Below are 18,293 nucleotides of genomic sequence, written 5' to 3'. Positions count from 1 at the left end.
AAACAAAAAAACAGAGGCTGAGGATGTGGTAACAAACAGACTAGCTATGCTCACAGTTCATAGGAGAGTTAAGCTAAATTACCCTGCTCCAGATAGCAGCAAAGCCAGCTGCTGTCGAAGAGGAGGGATAAACAGAGTCAGGGACTCTCTCCAAACACTTTCCAAATTAAAACCAAATTAACTACAAAAATAAATAGATCCATTTATCGTTTAAATTACATCAGCTCTTGGCCACTCAAACCCCTCTCCATTATAATGAAGCACCCTGACCCGGGAGCTCAGGAAATGTTCGGAACAGGACAGCTGAAATGGCAATGTGCAGTACAAGACCTCCCACTTTGTTAAATTTGCTCATAATGTTTTGCTTCCTGGTCCAGCACAAACACCGTTAGTTCAAGGGCCCAGGTGTGTCCATGGAGCTGGACAGGAAATGACTTTCAGAAATAGCAAGCTGGTGCTCATCCTCTTTAGAACTCTAAGCAGGGTCAGCGTAGGAGTTGAACTGGGCAGTGTCGGCAGAGACATGTTTTGCTGAATGCTCAGCAATTAGTTAGTGGTTGTCTAGTCTTCTGTAGCCACATTCCAGGACACGTGAAGCTAGGGAGGGGTCTATATGAAGAACCAATGTCTTCCTAGTAATTCAATGCGCAGAACTGAGGAAGGACAATGGGATAAAAATGAAAGCAGCTTTTTACCAAACAGTGGTGTACACTCTACAAAGCTACTTTTGGAGGCAAAACTGTGCTGTTTCCCTGACAAAATAAAACCCCCTTGACGAAAGGCATAGAGCTTTTTGTAGCAAAGTTAAAGCAACAAAAGCATCAGTGTAGACGCTGCCGTTGGTTATGTCAACATAACTGGCCTCCCCCAGTATCTCACAATGCCCGCTGTGACCACTTTGTTCACTGTTTTGAACTCAGCTGCCCTGCATCTAGCTATGTAGGCAGGTGCCCCTCCGTTTTCAAATCTCCGGGAAGTTCTGACATTTCTCAGCATGGAGTGCTCACAGAGCTGCTGAGGAGACAGCAGGGGGGCTCCAGGCCTACAGGGGACCAAGGCTTAGCTGAAAGGCAAGGTAACTGTTGCTAGAGCTGTTAGGCACCGGCTAGAGGGTCTCCATATCCGCTTAACCCAACATTAAAATACCTGAGTCCTCTTAATTTATTTCAGTCATACTGTAATGTATTCACTAACAAATACTCTCCCAGCCCCCTTTCCAGGTTTAGTATTTCTTGATTGGAATAACAGGCTCAAGACCTACACAGAGTAATTGCCACGGCCTCTCTCAAGTCATCCAGGTCATACCTACATAGTAGAGGCAGCAGACACTGCTGGATGTGATTCTGCACATAACATATGGCAAGAAACAGTCTGAAAAGTGTTTGTTACAGGGAAGTGGTCATCCAATTCCGCTCAGCAAAATGCAACCTGGAAAGATTCAATGAGAGCAAAAATCCTTCATGAAGTTTCAGTCATTTTTACTATTTTTTTTTAAAAGGAAATAAGACAGAACTCTTGCTCATGAGCTGTCCCAATCCTGATTATTCCAATGAACTCCATGGAGCTGTGGTCACTATTTCTGATATTATTGGCTCCCCCTGCCTCCCAGAGTGTGTTGTGAACAAATCAAAGCTGAGCCATTCCAGCACACGAATAGGCCAAAGCCTCGGATGATTGCTTTTTATAATACTCTTTATTTGATTAAAGAATTTGTATTCTTTGTGTACACTGGAATGTGTTCTATTCCCTAAGTCATTATTATACAGGGTTACAAAACTTTTTTTTTTTCTTTTTAAATATTACCCCCAAAGTAATTTAAGAAAAATGCTCCTTTGATGTTTGAAACTAAATTTGACTCCATTTTAAAATCATACAGACAAGCAACTCTTGAACACAACTGAATTAAGATTCATAGTCTACTTAACTACAGGACAGGATTTGCTTCCCCTCCCCCAGAACACATCACCCTCGCATGGAAAGAATTGGAGCTACGTTTCCTCACTGATGCATTTAAGGGAACAGGGGAGAGACAGCTAACTTCTTTGGCAGGTGACCCTACAAGCATTGGTGTGCACTTAGTCTCAAACAGGTGTTCTCCCGCTGGAGCACAGTGCACACGTTTCTAGGACTTCCATGAGCAAGAAACTTCATTTCCTGTCACCCACAAACCAGCGAAATAGTTATGTTTGGATAGAACCATGAGGCCTTGCTACAATGGTGGTTAGCAAGGTTCCTTGTTGAAGTTGTGCGATCAGCCAAGCACAGCTCAGATGTAGTCAGGCTGAGACCACCACCCAATGTCATCAAAAATGGTTCTAAAGAAAGTAGGTGAGAAGTGTTTTAAGTGAGGACGGGGTAGGCAATGCTATTCCAGCCTCGTCAGAGAGGGAACACCTTTTCTGTAGTGCAAGGGAGTGTGGCTGTGTGCAGCCCTCACACCACAGGGCAAACTTAGATGCACTACAGTACATTTGACTTTTACCTGAAATCTCTGTGCTGCAACCCAGGCTTTCCTTCTACTCCATCCATAAGTGCCAACAGGATCAATCTCCTCTGCTCAGACTTACGCAAGCATGAATATGTCAGTAATTCAGATCTGTTTATGGGGCTGAACAAGGCAGGTGCCATACCCTTTTACAAGCTGCATCTAGGAAGGGCTAAGATGCATACTAGGTATGGGGGCTCAATTTACTGGGGAAGATTCAAACGGATCAAGAAAGGCTCCAAAGATTTTTCACTTAAACCAGGCAAAATGATTTTATGCATCTGGCCTAGGGGCTACACCAAATAGTGACAGGAAATTCCAGCAAAAGTGAGTACTTCCAGGAGCTCCCCCCTTCTGCAGTTTGAACCAGTCAATTCAGAAGCTGCATTCTCTCTGCCAGCTGGGAGACAACTCTGCTCTAAGTCAATTCAGAAGCTGCATTCTCTCTGCCAGCTGGGAGACAACTCTGCTCTAACTCACACCAAGGGCACATGGGCTCACTGTGGGAACTGGCCCAAGTGCAGGTCCATCACTGAGAAGCAGAGCTGAACAGGCAGCAAGTCAGGAGTACAGGCAAAGGAGAGGAACAGGTTTACTACAACCACCCAAAACCTCAGCTTTAAAACTGAGGCCTAGTCAGATTAGCTTATTCCATTCCCAAGAGAAAGGGATCCAGAAGGCATAATGCCCATGTATAGAATATTTTAATGCATATTTGAATCCATGGAAACAAGGTCTGGAGGCAGGGGATAAGTTAAAATGGCAACAGTCATAACAAAAGAAACATAACTCTTGATATACTAAAAAGAAAGAGAATGAGGTGTAGTTTCATTCTGGGACTGAGCTAAGTAGCCAGCTTTGTGGGAGAGAGGAAGGGGAGGTATTAAAGCCAGGGTTTCTCAATGGAGATCCTGCTTTACTGCTGGCCAGTAAAATCTGCCAAAGAAATTAGCAGCCTTTCCCCCATATGATCAAGTCAATTCTCTGCCAAAGAATGCCCGTGACCCAGAAACACTGCAGTTGGGCAGACAGAGCCGTGTGTCCTAGCAGAGAGAGGGCTGCGGCGTTCCAGACATTCAGAATAAACTTCAGCCTTTTTTTCTTTTAATTTAAAAAAATCATTTGTTATTCCCTGCTGCTGGCGTTACAGGATTTCGTATTTGTCCACCAAGAAGGTGGTCTCAGTGGAAAACCTTACAGGGCTGTTCCCATCTACCTGGGTCACTTTGGTAACCTGTGGAGATAATACACACAGTTAGTTCAGCACTTGATATTCTACCTCCAAAACACAATTAAGCAGAGATTTTTTCAATTCAAACCAGGACAACAAAGGGGTTGGGGTGGCTGGGCACATCATCTCTGAGCCACAAGGTCAACTTCAACTTGAGAGCTTAAGTAAGAAGAGTTTAGTTCTCAGCTATCCTTAGAGGACAACAATCCAAACAGTTACTTCATTTACGGTAACAACTAAGTCTCTGCTCAGAGCACCCTGGACAGAACTGAACTGAATTGTGGCTTCTGGTTAAGGTTCAAGGTGGAGAAAGGTCACACTGCAGCTGCTCAGTTTGACCAGGCAGGTGGATAAGTAGCCTTCAGTTCCCCATCCTGGGGCTGTTTACCCCACCCAAACAAGCCTTCACACTAAGACAAAGGGAATTTTCATTTGCTTCAGCTGATCTATCATCCTTTGCCTTCCACCCCAGAACACTTCTCAAACACTGATAAATGGATTGCTTTAGCCACCATCTCATGAGGACAAGTGTGACTAATGCTTAGGAGAGGCACTGAGGAAGAAATCCAGATCCAACTGAAATTGCAGGGCAAGTTTTAGAAAAGCTGAGTGGAATTTTCTGAGATGGAATTTAGCCAGGATACCAGCATTAATGCCCCAGCTCATGAAAAACATCTTTACCACAGGTGCCTAGGAACTCTGTCTCTTCTGAAGGAGATAGCAGCATAATGCCCCTAGCATCAGGCTGTGTGCACTTACAGAGGGCTGGTCTGCGGTAAATCGATCTAACTTACACAACTTCAGTTACGAGAATAACATAACTGAAGTCGATGTAGTTAGACCCACTTACCGAGGTGGCTACACTGCACTGTGTCGACAGGAGAGCATTTCCCGTCAACTTCCCTTACGTACACAAATCGATGGGAGAGTTCTCTCCCATGGATTTAGCGTGTCTTCACCACACCTGCTAAATTGACACTTGCTGCATCGATTGCAGCAATGCAAATGGTGTAGATTCACCACAACCACTTCACGCAGCACTTAACCATTTCATGGAGGATTCCCATTTAAGAGCTAATCTAGCAACACCTCCCTAGCTTGAGAGATCTGAGAAATCCCAGCACAAGCCATCCTCATTACTGCTGCCTACTCTTTCAGCAGTGCCAGGTAGGAATAATGCACTGGGCTGAAGGAAGGGTATTCTCCATGCAACTTGCAAGGGCTGAAAAGCAGTGAGTGGGAACTGCAGCAATATAAAATGAAGAGGTTGCTCTTGGGGAAGATCCCGCAGAAAAAGATTAAGAGAAACTATCTGAGAAGAGGATGGTGCAACACAGCGTGTGGCAGAGCAAAGGGAAGCAAGGGCTGGACAGTCTCCAGGAGTATCAGTGACACAGCTGAGCTGGTGCTACGAATGCAGAGCCGGGCACTATCCACAAAACAATTAGTGTGCCACTACGACTGTTCATTCCGAGGACTGCAGTGCATTGGGCTTCTAGGCAAGCGCTGCACCAGGACACGTAAGAAGGTGGGGGTGGCCATACCTGTATGTTGCAGTAATTCTTTTTGGAGATGAAGGAGACTTGCACCGGGAAGAAGTCATTGGGCTGCCCGGCTATGCTGAACTCCAGGCTGCCACTCTTGTTTTTGGCATCTATCACTGGCAGGCACCATTCAAGGAGATTCCTCCTGCTGTCATGGCGATACTCCCCATCAATCTCTCCAATCACTGGGGCGCCAACACTGGACCTACAGCAGGGCAATAAGGAGCTGCACATTAGCTCATTTGAACACAGGTTAAAGACACACTTGTAACAGCCCCAAAGGGGACAGCTCACCTCCTAAAAGCCCTCCAAGAACCACGGGTAGGGCCCTACCAAATTGACGGCCATGAAAAACGCATCACGGACCATGCAATCTGATCTCCCCCTGTGAAATCATAGTCTTGTGTGCGCTTTTACCCTATACTATACAGATTTCATGGGGGAGACCAGCGTTTCCTCAAATTGGGGTCCTGACCCAAAAGGGAGTTCACAAGGTTATTTTAGGGGGGTCACAGTATTGCCACCCTTACTTCTGTGCTGACTTCAGAGCTGGGTGACCAGAGTGTGACGGCTGTTGGCCGGGTACCCAGCTCTGAAGGCAGTGCCTCTTCCAGCAGCGCAGAAGTAAAGATGGCAATACCACACTACGCCACCCTTATTTCTGTGCTGCTGCTGGCGGCAACTCTGCCTTCAGAGCTAGGCTCCTGGTCAACAGCCGCTGCTCTGCATCTGCCCAGCTCTGAAGGCAGTGCTGCCACCAGCAGCAGCGCAGAAGTAAGGGTAGCAGTACTGCAACACCCCCTATAATAACCTTGCGACCCCCACCCCAAACTCCTTTTTAGGTCAGGATCCCTACAATTACAACACCGCAAAATTTCAGACTTAAGTAGCTGAAATCATGACATTTACGATTTTTAAAATCCTACGACTGTGAAATTGACCAAAATGAACAATGAATTTGGTAGGGCCCTAGCCATGGGTGAGAGAGGGAGAACAGTCAGTCTGCAAAGGGTAAGAGGCAGTCTCAGCTCCTCAGATGGGGGAACAAGACAGCACTGGATTTACAGCAGAGATGCATTTCACATGAATGCCGTCCCCTCCTATGCTACCCCCATGATTGCTGGAAAGGGAAAGAACCTAGAGAATATTTACAGGTACTTGCTGACCCCGGCCCCATCCCCAAATCCTACTTACGGCAATGGGATTGTGATGACCACATCATTCAGTTCTAGGCTCGCCTCTTGCAGCTCATATTCAATGTTAACGTCACAACCATTCCCGCTTTCCGATGGCCAGCAGTTAACTAAGGGCACAAAAGCGCACGTTGGATCATGTGACTGTTTTACAGGAACAGGCCTCTGGAGAAAGACATACTTAGAAAAATGCAGGAGAGCACTGAATGAAGGAGGAATAGTCATCAATATCAATCTCACCCAAGAGCTGCCAGCCCACTTGAGTGAGTTCCAGAGCAAGACGCTCAGTATTATCTAGCATTACTGAAAATAGCTATTGACTGGCTAAAGTGATTGTTACAGAGGGAAGAGGCACTAAAATTGTTTCTTCCCTTGGATAATATCAAAGAGTAAAACATTCTGCTGAAGGCAGAGCCTGCTGTAGCAGATGGGCTGTCATTTCCTATCCAAGACCAGTCACAGCTTCTTCAGCCCAGGCTTCAGTATCCTACCTGAAGAATGTCATATGCATGCTCGCACTCACTTGTCAGTGGAATGAAAGACTCTTCTGTGGTCTGCAACCTCCATTTCAGCACCCCCACATCACTGTTAATAGGGAATGATTTCTCTGGGTTCTTCAAGCCAATCAGAGACTCAGCAGTAAAAAGTTTCTTGTCCACGTTTGGGTGAGTCTGAAATGAAGGAGACGGGAAGACACAGACTGGGTAAACTGTTCATTGTTTTAGTTTTAACTCAATGGAGAGCACAAATGTGTCTAGGTAATACTGTTTCTTGTGAGGTGCTCCTGACCACACATGAATACCTTTGCCAGGGAAAACGGCTGACTTCAAAGTGCTACAGGATCACGGTTGCTCGGCAATCCAGACTTCACTCCAAGAAACAGAAGGCCAGTTTACCAAAAAGTTTCATTTGGCCTATTTCTCCGTTCCTCCAATGCTTTCCTTTTAAAAGGGATTCTGGCAGATAAACTGGGGCTGACATTTAGGTTTTTATAAAATAAGTTTTAATGAAGCTTGAGATCTGCAAGAATATTTCCACTTAAAAATAAGTTTCAATTTGAATTTATTTTTAACAAACAAAAGAACAGCCCCCTGCCGTGTTTGCAGTCTTCTGCAACTGAGTGGAACAGACTAGAAACCAGTGAAACTGTTTTCCTTAACCAAATTCAGATAAATGCAAAAGTTAAACCATCTAAATAGGGAAAATTAACACTTGGATTATAAAGAACGAATTTATTATACTATAGCAACAGATGTGAGCAGCTATTTCAGCAAAGCCATTTTTTGGTGATTAGCATCTAAGTTGTATTGGAGGGAGAGGAGCTGCCACTGCCACCTGACTCTTCCTGGAGCAGCAGGTGCTGGAGTGTTGAGGAAGAATTCTCAGCCCCTGGGAAAGTGATAAGGACTTCCATCACTAAACACAAGGCCCTCTGACCAATTAAGCAGCAGCACTACCTAGTTTGTAGGAGTTGTAATGGTGGCCATGACACAGGGCATATAAAGTGGGGAAATCTTCAGGGCTCAGCAAGCACACGGTGGTTCCGTGGAGAGAGGAAAGGTCGAACATGTGACAGTCTCCTGAGTTTACAATACTGACTGTAACCCAAAAGCTGTGGTTCTAAAGACTGTCTCTGATATTAAGAGCAATGACAACAGCAAAAGTAACTGGGAAAATAAGCAGTTTTCTGGTTGATTAAATCTTTCTTCATTGGCGGAGAGTAACTGGATATAAACATTCTCTTCCTTACAAAGGAAGCTCTCTTGATATAACTAGTGTCAAGCAACACACTGGGACTGTTGCAAAGTCCAAGTGAAATCAAGTGTGCGTCAATGTTCATCACGGGATAGATAAGGCTGTGGGAGCATGATGATAAGTGTAAGAAACTGTATTTTCAAGTTAACTTGAGTCTTTTGAGCATGAGATTTAGTCCTTTATTTGTGCTGCACTTATATTTACTGTAACTGCGCTATTTTCCACCGTATCTATTGGGAGAACTTGGATAAAAATATACAATACAGTGCTGCTACCATACATGACAGAAGCATGTACGGAAGCCAGCCTTACCTGTAGCTGTACCCCCTTCTTGTCTTCATTTTCTACATGGAGGCGAATCCGGGCAAACTTTTCATCTAAGATCCTCAGCATGATCATGCCGTGCAGCTCCATGTTCTGTAACCCACCATCACGGCCACAAGTCAAGGAAATCTTCTCCTCGATTTTCATATGCACGCTGCACAGAAAAGAAAGCCCAATACACACCAAATACCCTGGTTTGACAGGCAAGATAGTTGTTTCCTCCTTTTAAGATCTGACAGGGACAAACTAAGTTTTTTAAAAGGGTGCCCAAGAGGATGTTGTCATAAAAAGAATGACCCAGAGCGAGTGGTGCAGAACAGAATTATGGAAACATGCTCTTCTGCTCGAAACAGAGTCACACAGAAGACACTAGAATCACCTGAGTGTGGTATAAGTCTCGAACAGATGAGAGCCCAAATACAGAACCCTGGCTCTTCTTCTGCAGAAAGCTCAGGCAGTTTTCAAAAGGAAGAGCTAAACAGTGGGAGGAATTCTACATTTTACCTTAAAAACAAATGGACACCTTTGGTGCTTCAAAAGACACTAAGCAAGTTTATGTACTGCACTGCCAAGCTATTCTATTCAGTACAGAATAGAAAACATGTAGGCAATATGAAAACTTGTCTAGAAAGGAGGGCAGCCCTGGTCATGTTTTTCACTTAACCTCATAAAACTGGTATAATGTTGTCTCTAATGGGAGCAGATGGCTCTGTGCTCCAACATGGAAAACTGGAAATGTGCACACATGTACTCTAACTGGCAATTAGTCAGGACCTCTTCAAGATTCCACCAACACTCAGAACGGGGAAAGCAGATTTCTGATCCAGCCACCTCAATACTTGGTATCTGCTGACAAACTGAAAAGTCCCAGACAAAAGCAACAAAAATAGTTAAGGAGTCAGAGGAATGGAAGTATGAAGAACTATTAAAAACTCTGTATAGCTTAGCTAACAGCAGATGGGGGAGGTGGGAAGATAGCTGTCTCAAAGTATCTGAAGGATGCAGACACCAGGAAATAAGAGTATTGGGAGAAAGGGAAAAATTAGGCTGAATATTTGAAATAAAAGATGAGGGGTAAAATTTCCAAATCACCTAAATGACTTAAGAGCACGAGTCCCAATATCTTTCAATGAGATTTAGGCTCCTAACCACCTAAGTCACTTTTGAAAATGGGACTTTGCCTAAACTAATTCAGAGCTTCTTGAAAATTTTACACAAGAGCTAAAGGTCAGCATGTAAGAATCGAATGGTGGGAAGAAATCTGTTTTATAAAATAAAGTGAAGAGCTCTGACAGATCTAGAAGCCATCACTGGAGTCTGCAGTCACACTGAAAAGAGCATCCTCTTACAGCCCGGGACAATACCCACCTCTCCATGTTAATGGGTGGAGCGAGAACCTTGGCTGCCTCTGAGGAGCGCTTGCCTACAGAAGAGGTCATGATATTTTCTCCTTCTGATTTCAGCTTGTCCACAAAGTTGTCCACCTCCTTCCCTTTAGCTCCAAGCTTCAAAGCCTTACTGGGACCCGATGGTCTAAAGAACAAAAATAAGATGTAAGCATCTATCCGACAACTATGGTAGCAGATACAATCTTTCCACAATTTTTTCACATCATTACAATTAGACCATTCCAACATCGCAGCTTTTACTTTTTGAGCCCTTTTCAAGATACGTTAAGAGAAAGGATAGTCTTGTGGGTAAGGTACTGAACTGGGACTTAGGAAATCTGGATTCTGTTCCCAGCACTGCTAATTGCTCTGTGACCTTAGGCAAGTCATTTAATCCATACCTCAGTTCCTCATCTGTAAACTGGGGATAAATCATACTGTCCTGCCTCACAGATCTATCTGTCAGGTTAGCTTCTTTAATGTATATGAGGCACTTAGATACTGTAGTGGTGAGTGCCACAAAAACTCCTATAAATAAAAAGGACAGTCTAGAGAGCATATGATGGCTGCGACAGGCATGGGCAGCAATTTAGACTGTTAGAACAACAAGTACAGATCCACCCCAGTTCAGAAGAGAGGTTTCTGCTTTACGAAAATTATCAATACTGCTTTAAAACAACCCAGTAGGAGTCTCCAGCATCTTTATTCCACTCAGCATCCGCATGCATAGAAGCGCCATGATTACTAGAAAGCTGCAAACATGCAGAATCATGAGGTAAAGTGAAAGCTCAAAACATCCAAAATACACATTAGCTGGTAGAAAAGCTCTAACTTAGCTAGAAGAAGAAACTGACATATGCACAAGGTAGTAGAGAGCACTAGCACACACACACTGTCCATGGGTACCTCCCTCACTTACACATTATGTGCATTTTTTAACATCCCTCTATCATTTTATTTCACTTGTCTAGCAAAGCAGTTAATCAGCAGGACAACCTAAAACTGGACTCTCATTTTAACAAACAGTCCACAATATCTTTTCTCTTGCTGATGGACGTGCTCTATCTTAGAGCCCTGCACCGGACCATTTTAATCCCGCTCCTGCTATTACAGCGACAGATACTGCAGGACCCCAGTCCTGCTGCAGGGATCTACACTAGTCCCGGGCAGGGCTCTAGTGTACCTGAACCAGTTTCCTACCTGGCTGGTGCTGGTGCCACTTTGGGCTTCTCTGTTTCAATAATGGTCTCTGTGATCATGGCCGCAGTTGTGCCCCCAGACACAGCTGAGCTGCCAAATCCACCGAAGCCTGGTGCTTTTTTGCCCTGTCTCTCTGCATCCCTTCGGGCCTGCTGCAACTCCTTGGCTTTACGGCGCATTTCAGCCTTGGCCTCACGCTCTTGAGTCTGGAGGAAAAAGACCAGAGACTGACTAGACCTTTAAGACTTTGATCTATTCCATGCATTAATCAATGAGAGAAAGAGGAGATGAAGGCAGGACAGGTTGTTTACAAAATGTTAAAATAAATTTGATCACTGAAGAATTAAGGGTTATGATCAAACCTGGAACAAACAGCAACTTCACAGTACAAAAAGCAGTAATTCCTGGACACACGACAGACTATTTCAATCAACTAAGACATGGAATGGCTCTGCCCCACCTCTCTGACTGCTCGGAACACCTTCTCTTCATGCGAGTCCATCTCTGTGAAGGTCCGAATTTGTGCCAGGTTTACGTTCTCACGGTAGCCCAGGGCAACAATTTCATCAAAGGCAAAAATCAGGTCAAAGCAGTGCTCAGAGATCTCGTTCTCCTCCAGAGCTCGGCAATATTCGGGAATCTGGTTAGGGAGAATAATTAAAGAAGAGTTTCCGCAGAGGAAGAGAAAATGACTACCTCAGCTAACCCTCCTGTACCACATGTACAGGGTGAATTTACCCCTGTGCAGAGATTTAGCAGAAGGCCTATGCACTACTTACATTCTATTTTGATGGTGTGAGACTTAAGCGGTGCTGAGGCCTCGTGTAGGATCTGCACTGGGGTTAATTTCAACCAAAGGCATCACTTCTGTGACCCTCTCAACCTCACCTGACCCCAAAATGCCACCCCAACGCTATCTATTTAAAGCCATTAACCAGTCATTGCTTTTTTCCACTGCTTAATAGGCAGATTGAGTGTCACTATAAAAGCATGCATTTTTAAGACTAACTTTAAATATAATATTCTATTTAAGCTATATTTTAACAATAGAAGGCTGAAATGGCAGCAGATACCAAGCCAAGCTGTGATTTCCAGGAGTTACCCTGGCTATATTTGGCTGACAGACAAAGCTTTATATAGACAATACTATGAATACATATGCAGATAGATTTTTACAGTAGGATTACTACTAAAGCAATTGCATACAGTGAATTAAATCCACTCTACTTATTTATTTTGTACAACTGGTACTAAGGTTTTGTTTACAGCACTACATACTTGTTAACAAATAGTTAATTTACTAAAGGATTGGGCTGTTTTGGTTTAAATCTCATTGATTATTTCAAAACCAGACACTTCCTCCATATGGGCCTCAGTCAAGGAATAGTGCAGAAGCTTATGGGATCAGACTCAATGACTACTTCCGGGTCACTAATGGACCATAGGAAATCAGATTCTGTTATAAGGCAGTAGATACAGCAGTAATAGCTTTCCAATACAGCACTTTGTAACATGACTGCTTCTGGACAAGATCATCTGAATTTTGTATCAACTAAGCTTGGAATAAAGTCTTACCACTCTAGAGAAGAGCCGGAGTGTTTCTAGGTCTTCCAGGATATTGCTGTTTTTGGTGGTGATCAATACCATATACAGCTTCTCCATTGGCTGATATACATATCGCACACTCTCTGTCTCCACAAATGTGTGTTGTTTCCCAGTGTTCATAAGTTTGGGGAAGGCTGCCAGCAGCCCCTCAATGCGGGTTCGAGTCATTTCCACAAACTGCCGAGAAACTATGGCCTTCCCTGCCTTTGTGCAGACGGCTGCCGCCAAGAGTACCTATGGGGAATACAAGCAGTGGTTAGTTTCATTCATCAAGCAAACAGATTTTCTGAAACTAGACAGTCTCACAAACCTTTGAGATAATGTTAATTGTCTATGTAGGTGAAACTCTTTGGTCAGAGACCATATATTCATGCTCATCTGTATAGTGCCTAGCATACTTAGTGATAAATAAAAAACATTTACATGAACATGTATATTTTTCATCCATGCTTCCTCTTAGCATGGAGAACAGAACTCTTCTAGGGGGAGACCCACTTCTGTTTTTGGTGCTCTTCCCATCCCCCAAATCCAACTAATTCATGTCACTCTGTTCAGAGCGGACATCGCTAACTAACCTGAATTCATAGACTAGTTTTAACACAGGGGTAGGGGGTACAGTAAAATCTCAAAAGTGTTCTGAACAAGTCTTTCAGGTTGACTTAATAAAGCACAAGCACACAAAAAAGCATCTCAAATGCTACTTGCTAGAGTCGCAAAGTAAGTTACATACTCCATTAACATTGTCTTCAGTGAGGTTACTAATAGTTCAATCACACCAAAAGATCACTTGCAAATGGTAATGGCAAGTGTCAGAACACAGTTACTAAAACATTAACCTCCTGCAATGCCTTCAAAGTGCTTTGGCCATTATTAAAATGCTGCTACCTTTTTCATAGATAAGCTTGTTTAAAAGGGACATTTATGGAGTTAGGCCCAAAATTTAGCCTTTGAGGAAAATTATAATATTTTTACCACATCTACTATCAACAGAAAGGATTTAATGAGATTTCTTTTAAATATTCTTTTCACCAAATTGGATTTTTTTAAATGATATTCCCAGGTTGTACTGGAAATTCACACTGGAACATTGTGTAGTTGGAGTAGAACAAACACAGAGCTCTGAATGTTATCATGAAACTGACAAGCCAAGCTTTATTATCCAAACTGAGTAACACGCAAAAAGTAATCTAAAGGCAAAGATACTGAAAAGTAAGGTAGAATTGTTTTAAATTCTATTTTAATATAAACATTAAAAACAAATGAGGGAATGCTTTTAAATTTAATTTTTCTTTTCACAGTACCCCTTTAAAAAGTCAATTGATAACACATTTATGCTAATAAAATATTAAACATATTAATTACTGTTAATTGAGCATCTCTTGGGCTTTTCATACATGTTATCACACTAATGAAATTCAAAAGTAGTGAGACAGATGCCAATTTATCCTTTATAGTTCTATCAGTCTCCTGCAACTTCCTACCAAATAATTTTTCTCTACTGGAAAAAGATTACCGTAACTTAATTGAATTGTTTGGCCATACAAGGCAGATTCTGTTGAAGTCTCAGAAAGACTCAACCATTGCTTCTTTATTTTGAGCTCTTTGTTGGTTAAGCAAATACTGCAAATATCAAATACAGACAAATTTAAGACCCTTTGCCAAAATATGCTGATAACCGCACACTGTACAAGCCACTCATAGTGGATATAATACTTGTATGCCTTGATTAAACTGATTATATCCCATCCAGACAGCAATGTCCTTACATTAGTCCAACAACTCAGAGAGTAATGCAAGTCCATGATATGGACAGGTTAGAAGTGAGCCTCAGGCTCGAACCATTGCCTAGTAGGGACTCAGAGCATGGTGCTGGACAATCCAGATGCACCAAGCATACTTACTGCATCAGGTAATGCCCCTCTTTAAAGGGGCACTTCTGTATGAGGGACTGGCAGCCTTTGTGGAGATGGGTTCTCCCATCAGATGAAGCAAAGGATTGTGAATGGAAAGCAAGGACAGGATTGTAATAATGAAATGCTTACAGCCTTCAACTTTCCTAGGATGGCTGAGTCTGACTGACTATCACTTGAATGAGACAGTAAACACACACACAAAAGAAATCATGAGGTTACACTAAAGACAGCCTTAATATTCTTAAAAGGCGTTTAAACTGTACAGGCATTTAACATAAGTTTACCTAAGGGACTAGTCACAGGTTATTGTATGCTTATAAGGTACCACAGATCCTGTAATTGACACTATGCCTCTGACTCAAGAGCTATCACTTTGGAAGCAAAGACTGATGATGTGTCATTGCTTCATCCCAATCATTGACAACCCAAACTGAACAGCTTATAGGACTGTAAAAAGGGTGTGTGTCAGGTTTGAGCATATTCCACTGTTCAGTCACACCATGTGGCTTTGGACATTGGCCTGTTAGTGTTGATTTGATGTACACAGTACTTTGATAAGCATGTCAAGAGAGGCGATTCAGAAAAGTTAACAGTATTCTCAGTCTCTACTCTGCAAGGATCCAGAGTATGAAAATACTGTTTTACCATATTAAATGTCCCAGTGATCTGAGTAATCTAAGGCTACTAGATCAAATATTTCAAGAAATTCCTATTGATAACCAAAGCTATGCTGAACTATTACATATGGCAGCTTGCAAATCTTGTTTGTACTTAAAGACAGAATACGTTAGCAAACACCAGATTCAGTTGTTTGGATTTCTTTTATTAGATTTAACTAATACTGCAAACGTGCCACTTGAATATTCAACTAGGTTTTAGAAGGATTGCTCCATTTATTAATTGACAATTTTGTTACTGAGAGGACAGTATCTTCTGGGTGGAGAGAGCACATTACACACACACATTTAAAAAAGTAAGATAAATTTTCAACCTGCCATAACAATTCTTTTCAGACTACTAATTTGTGAAAGGGATAAGCCTTTTTAAAGGTACTTAAAATCCCTATTGTGCTATGCAAACAATGCCTTTGGATAGAGAACAAAAGTTAAACTAGGTATTCTTGGTTTGGAACTTGTTTTAAAAGTACATTGTTCTTAGCTTCACTAAATTAAGTACAGCAGTTTCCCAGCAATAAAAGGTTATAGCAAAGCAATTCCTTGTAGAAGGAGCTGTGAAATGTGAATAGTGAAAAATTATATCAAACTAATACTCAGTCACTACCCAATATTTGAGTGGAAAGGATTTGATATGATCTATGAACCTGAAACAGGGATTAAGTTATGATCTATGAACCTGAAACAAGGATTAAGTTATACAGCACTTGATTTTGATGCAATACACATTTTGCTTACTAAGAAAAGGTTCAAATTACTTCAATTTTTTTTTTGCCCTTAGTACAAATATTTTTTCCCATTAAATTCAAAGATCACAAAAATAGCTTGAGGGAAGAATAATTATTCAAAGGAGAAATCCCAAAAGTTAACGTCCTTTTAAATTAAGCTGTCCTTTTGTGTATATTATCTCATGCTGCACTTTGCTTGCTAGATTGTCATGACTTGTCAAATTTTCCTCTAGTTCATTTAACAGGTTGTAATTAAAAATATTTTCTCTGATCAAATCCAAGATGTTTCACCACCTCCAATAGGGTATGAAGCTGTTTCAAATCCATTTACTAATTTATTGAGCAATGTAAGCAAATTACACACTATCTTTGGCGACAAAAACCACACGCTTGAAATTGTGTACAAGCCATGCTACTACAAAGGAAGGAGAGTGAAATGTAATTTACTGCAATTAGGAGCCAAGCTAGCCTCTTTACAATACAAATAGCTACAATACCGGAGTTCATAAAAAGAGAATAAAATAATTGCCTATCAGTTTCAAATCCCCTGCATGAAGCAAGATGAGTAACAATTTGTATAGATCTAAGTTCATATATAGATCATGTAGCTCTTCTTTCATGTTTGTACAAACTCTGGATTAATATTAAACTATGGCACTATCTGCATGCCCAATTTGCCATGGCTTAAAGGAACCTGATTTTCAGAAAGTGCGAAATAACCATTCTCTGAAAATAAGGTATCTCCAGTTGGGAACCTAAAGTCAGTGTTTAGTTTTGAAAACCTTGGCCATGGACTATATAAAGAAACCAACATAAGTGCATTTTCTATAAGGACGGGGATCTGAGGGCAGAACAGGATTGTAAGGACAAATGAATTATTTTCCCAGACCTGTCATTGATTCATGTGATTTTGTGCAAACCACTTAACTGCTCTGTATCTCAAGTTTTACCAACCTAAAACTGAGATAACATCTACATCACAGGGCTGCTATTGCCTGTACAGTACTTTAAAAAAGCATATATGATAATACTGTAATTCAAACAGCCAATTTTAATCAAATGTATATATCATGATCTTATATATGCATATATACACACAGTCCATTTGTCTCATGTATTGCAGGGTGCAATATTTTGCATTTCTATAGATTTCGTAGTTGAAAAGTGCTAACTGCTTTACTCAATATTTTCAGTACTCTCACATCAGTATCATTAGTCCCAGATTATAGGTGGGGAAACAAATATACAGAGGCAAAATAGCATGCCAACGTTCACTTTGAGAGACAGCAATAGGAAGAAGACTACAAGAGTCCTGACTCCAAACCCTGTGCTCCAACCAGAAATTCTCAAACTCCGGGCCACAGGCACTTGCTGGTAACTGGTCCTCCTTGTTTTCAGCTGTCAAATTAGATTGAGATCCAAACCATACTAGTTTCATTTTCCTTGTAAGCAGCTGTTGTCGTTGCTGCAGAGGTCTTATGTGATGAAGAATGGGAGTGGAGGTCTGCACAATGCAGAACAGGAGGCAGAGTGCCCCCAAGACACTCCGTTACACTGGGGCTGGTTCCAGGAGGGGCTGGGAACCCTGCAGAAGGCTGCTTCGCAAGGGGGCACAGGTGTACCTAGGCCCCGTTTTCTCTGAGGACCAGTCCCAGGTGCAAGCACGGCAGCATGTCCCGGATCCGTGCAATGAACACGTAGGGGATCGCTAGCTGTACCGGGGAAAGGCACCCACCGCTGCTAGGGTGCAGGGCGGGCCAGACAGGGGCAGGCCCATGCGAGGGTCTGAGAACCACGGCTGCAGCGACAGCGAGACACAAGCCGGTGGGGAGGCTCCCGGGCCGGGGAGGCTCGGGGCCTGTGGGGCCTCGGGTGAGGGGACCGGCCTGTTTCCACGGAGCGGCCCCCGCGGCAAGGCGCTAGGAAGGGGCACGAAGAGGCCTGGTGCCCCCTTATTTCGGGGCTGGGCCCAGCTCCTCCCCTCGTGTCCCACGGCCCAGCCTCCCCCGGCCGGCCCCAGCCACTCCGAGTGCCCGCTACCCGGGAGGCCAGGCTGGGGATGCGGCCTGGTCCTTACCATGGCGGCGGAGCGTGTGTGCGGCCCGGCGCGCTCAGTCTCTCGCTGCCTCGGCAGCGGCCGCCGCGTCTCCCTCCAGCTGCCCCACAAGATGGCGGCGCCGAGCCACGTCCCCAGCCGGAAGCGGCGCCACGCAAGGGGGCGGGAGCGTCCTGCTCTTCCCCGCCTCGGTAGGG

At 43.2% G+C, this 18,293-nt stretch overlaps 1 protein-coding gene across 1 annotated transcript; it reads right to left on the bottom strand.

Annotated features, from left to right (window-relative positions):
* Nucleotides 1–1,676: 1,676 nt before the first annotated feature.
* Nucleotides 1,677–18,218, bottom strand: ARCN1 (archain 1). Its single transcript, XM_065416944.1, has 10 exons — nucleotides 18,118–18,218; nucleotides 12,696–12,959; nucleotides 11,581–11,760; nucleotides 11,121–11,326; nucleotides 9,901–10,065; nucleotides 8,521–8,686; nucleotides 6,977–7,124; nucleotides 6,455–6,563; nucleotides 5,261–5,465; nucleotides 1,677–3,719 (listed from the first exon to the last, which is right to left on the bottom strand). The coding sequence occupies exons 1-10, from the start codon at nucleotides 18,118–18,120 to the stop codon at nucleotides 3,630–3,632; spliced, it is 1,536 nt and encodes a 511-aa protein (XP_065273016.1). The 5' UTR covers nucleotides 18,121–18,218; the 3' UTR covers nucleotides 1,677–3,629.
* Nucleotides 18,219–18,293: the final 75 nt, after the last annotated feature.

The sequence above is a fragment of the Emys orbicularis genome, chromosome 15, assembly GCF_028017835.1.
Source record: "Emys orbicularis isolate rEmyOrb1 chromosome 15, rEmyOrb1.hap1, whole genome shotgun sequence".
NCBI lineage: Eukaryota > Metazoa > Chordata > Testudines > Emydidae > Emys > Emys orbicularis.
Note: the sequence above shows the minus strand (reverse complement) of the source record. Positions and strands in the feature narration are given on the sequence as shown.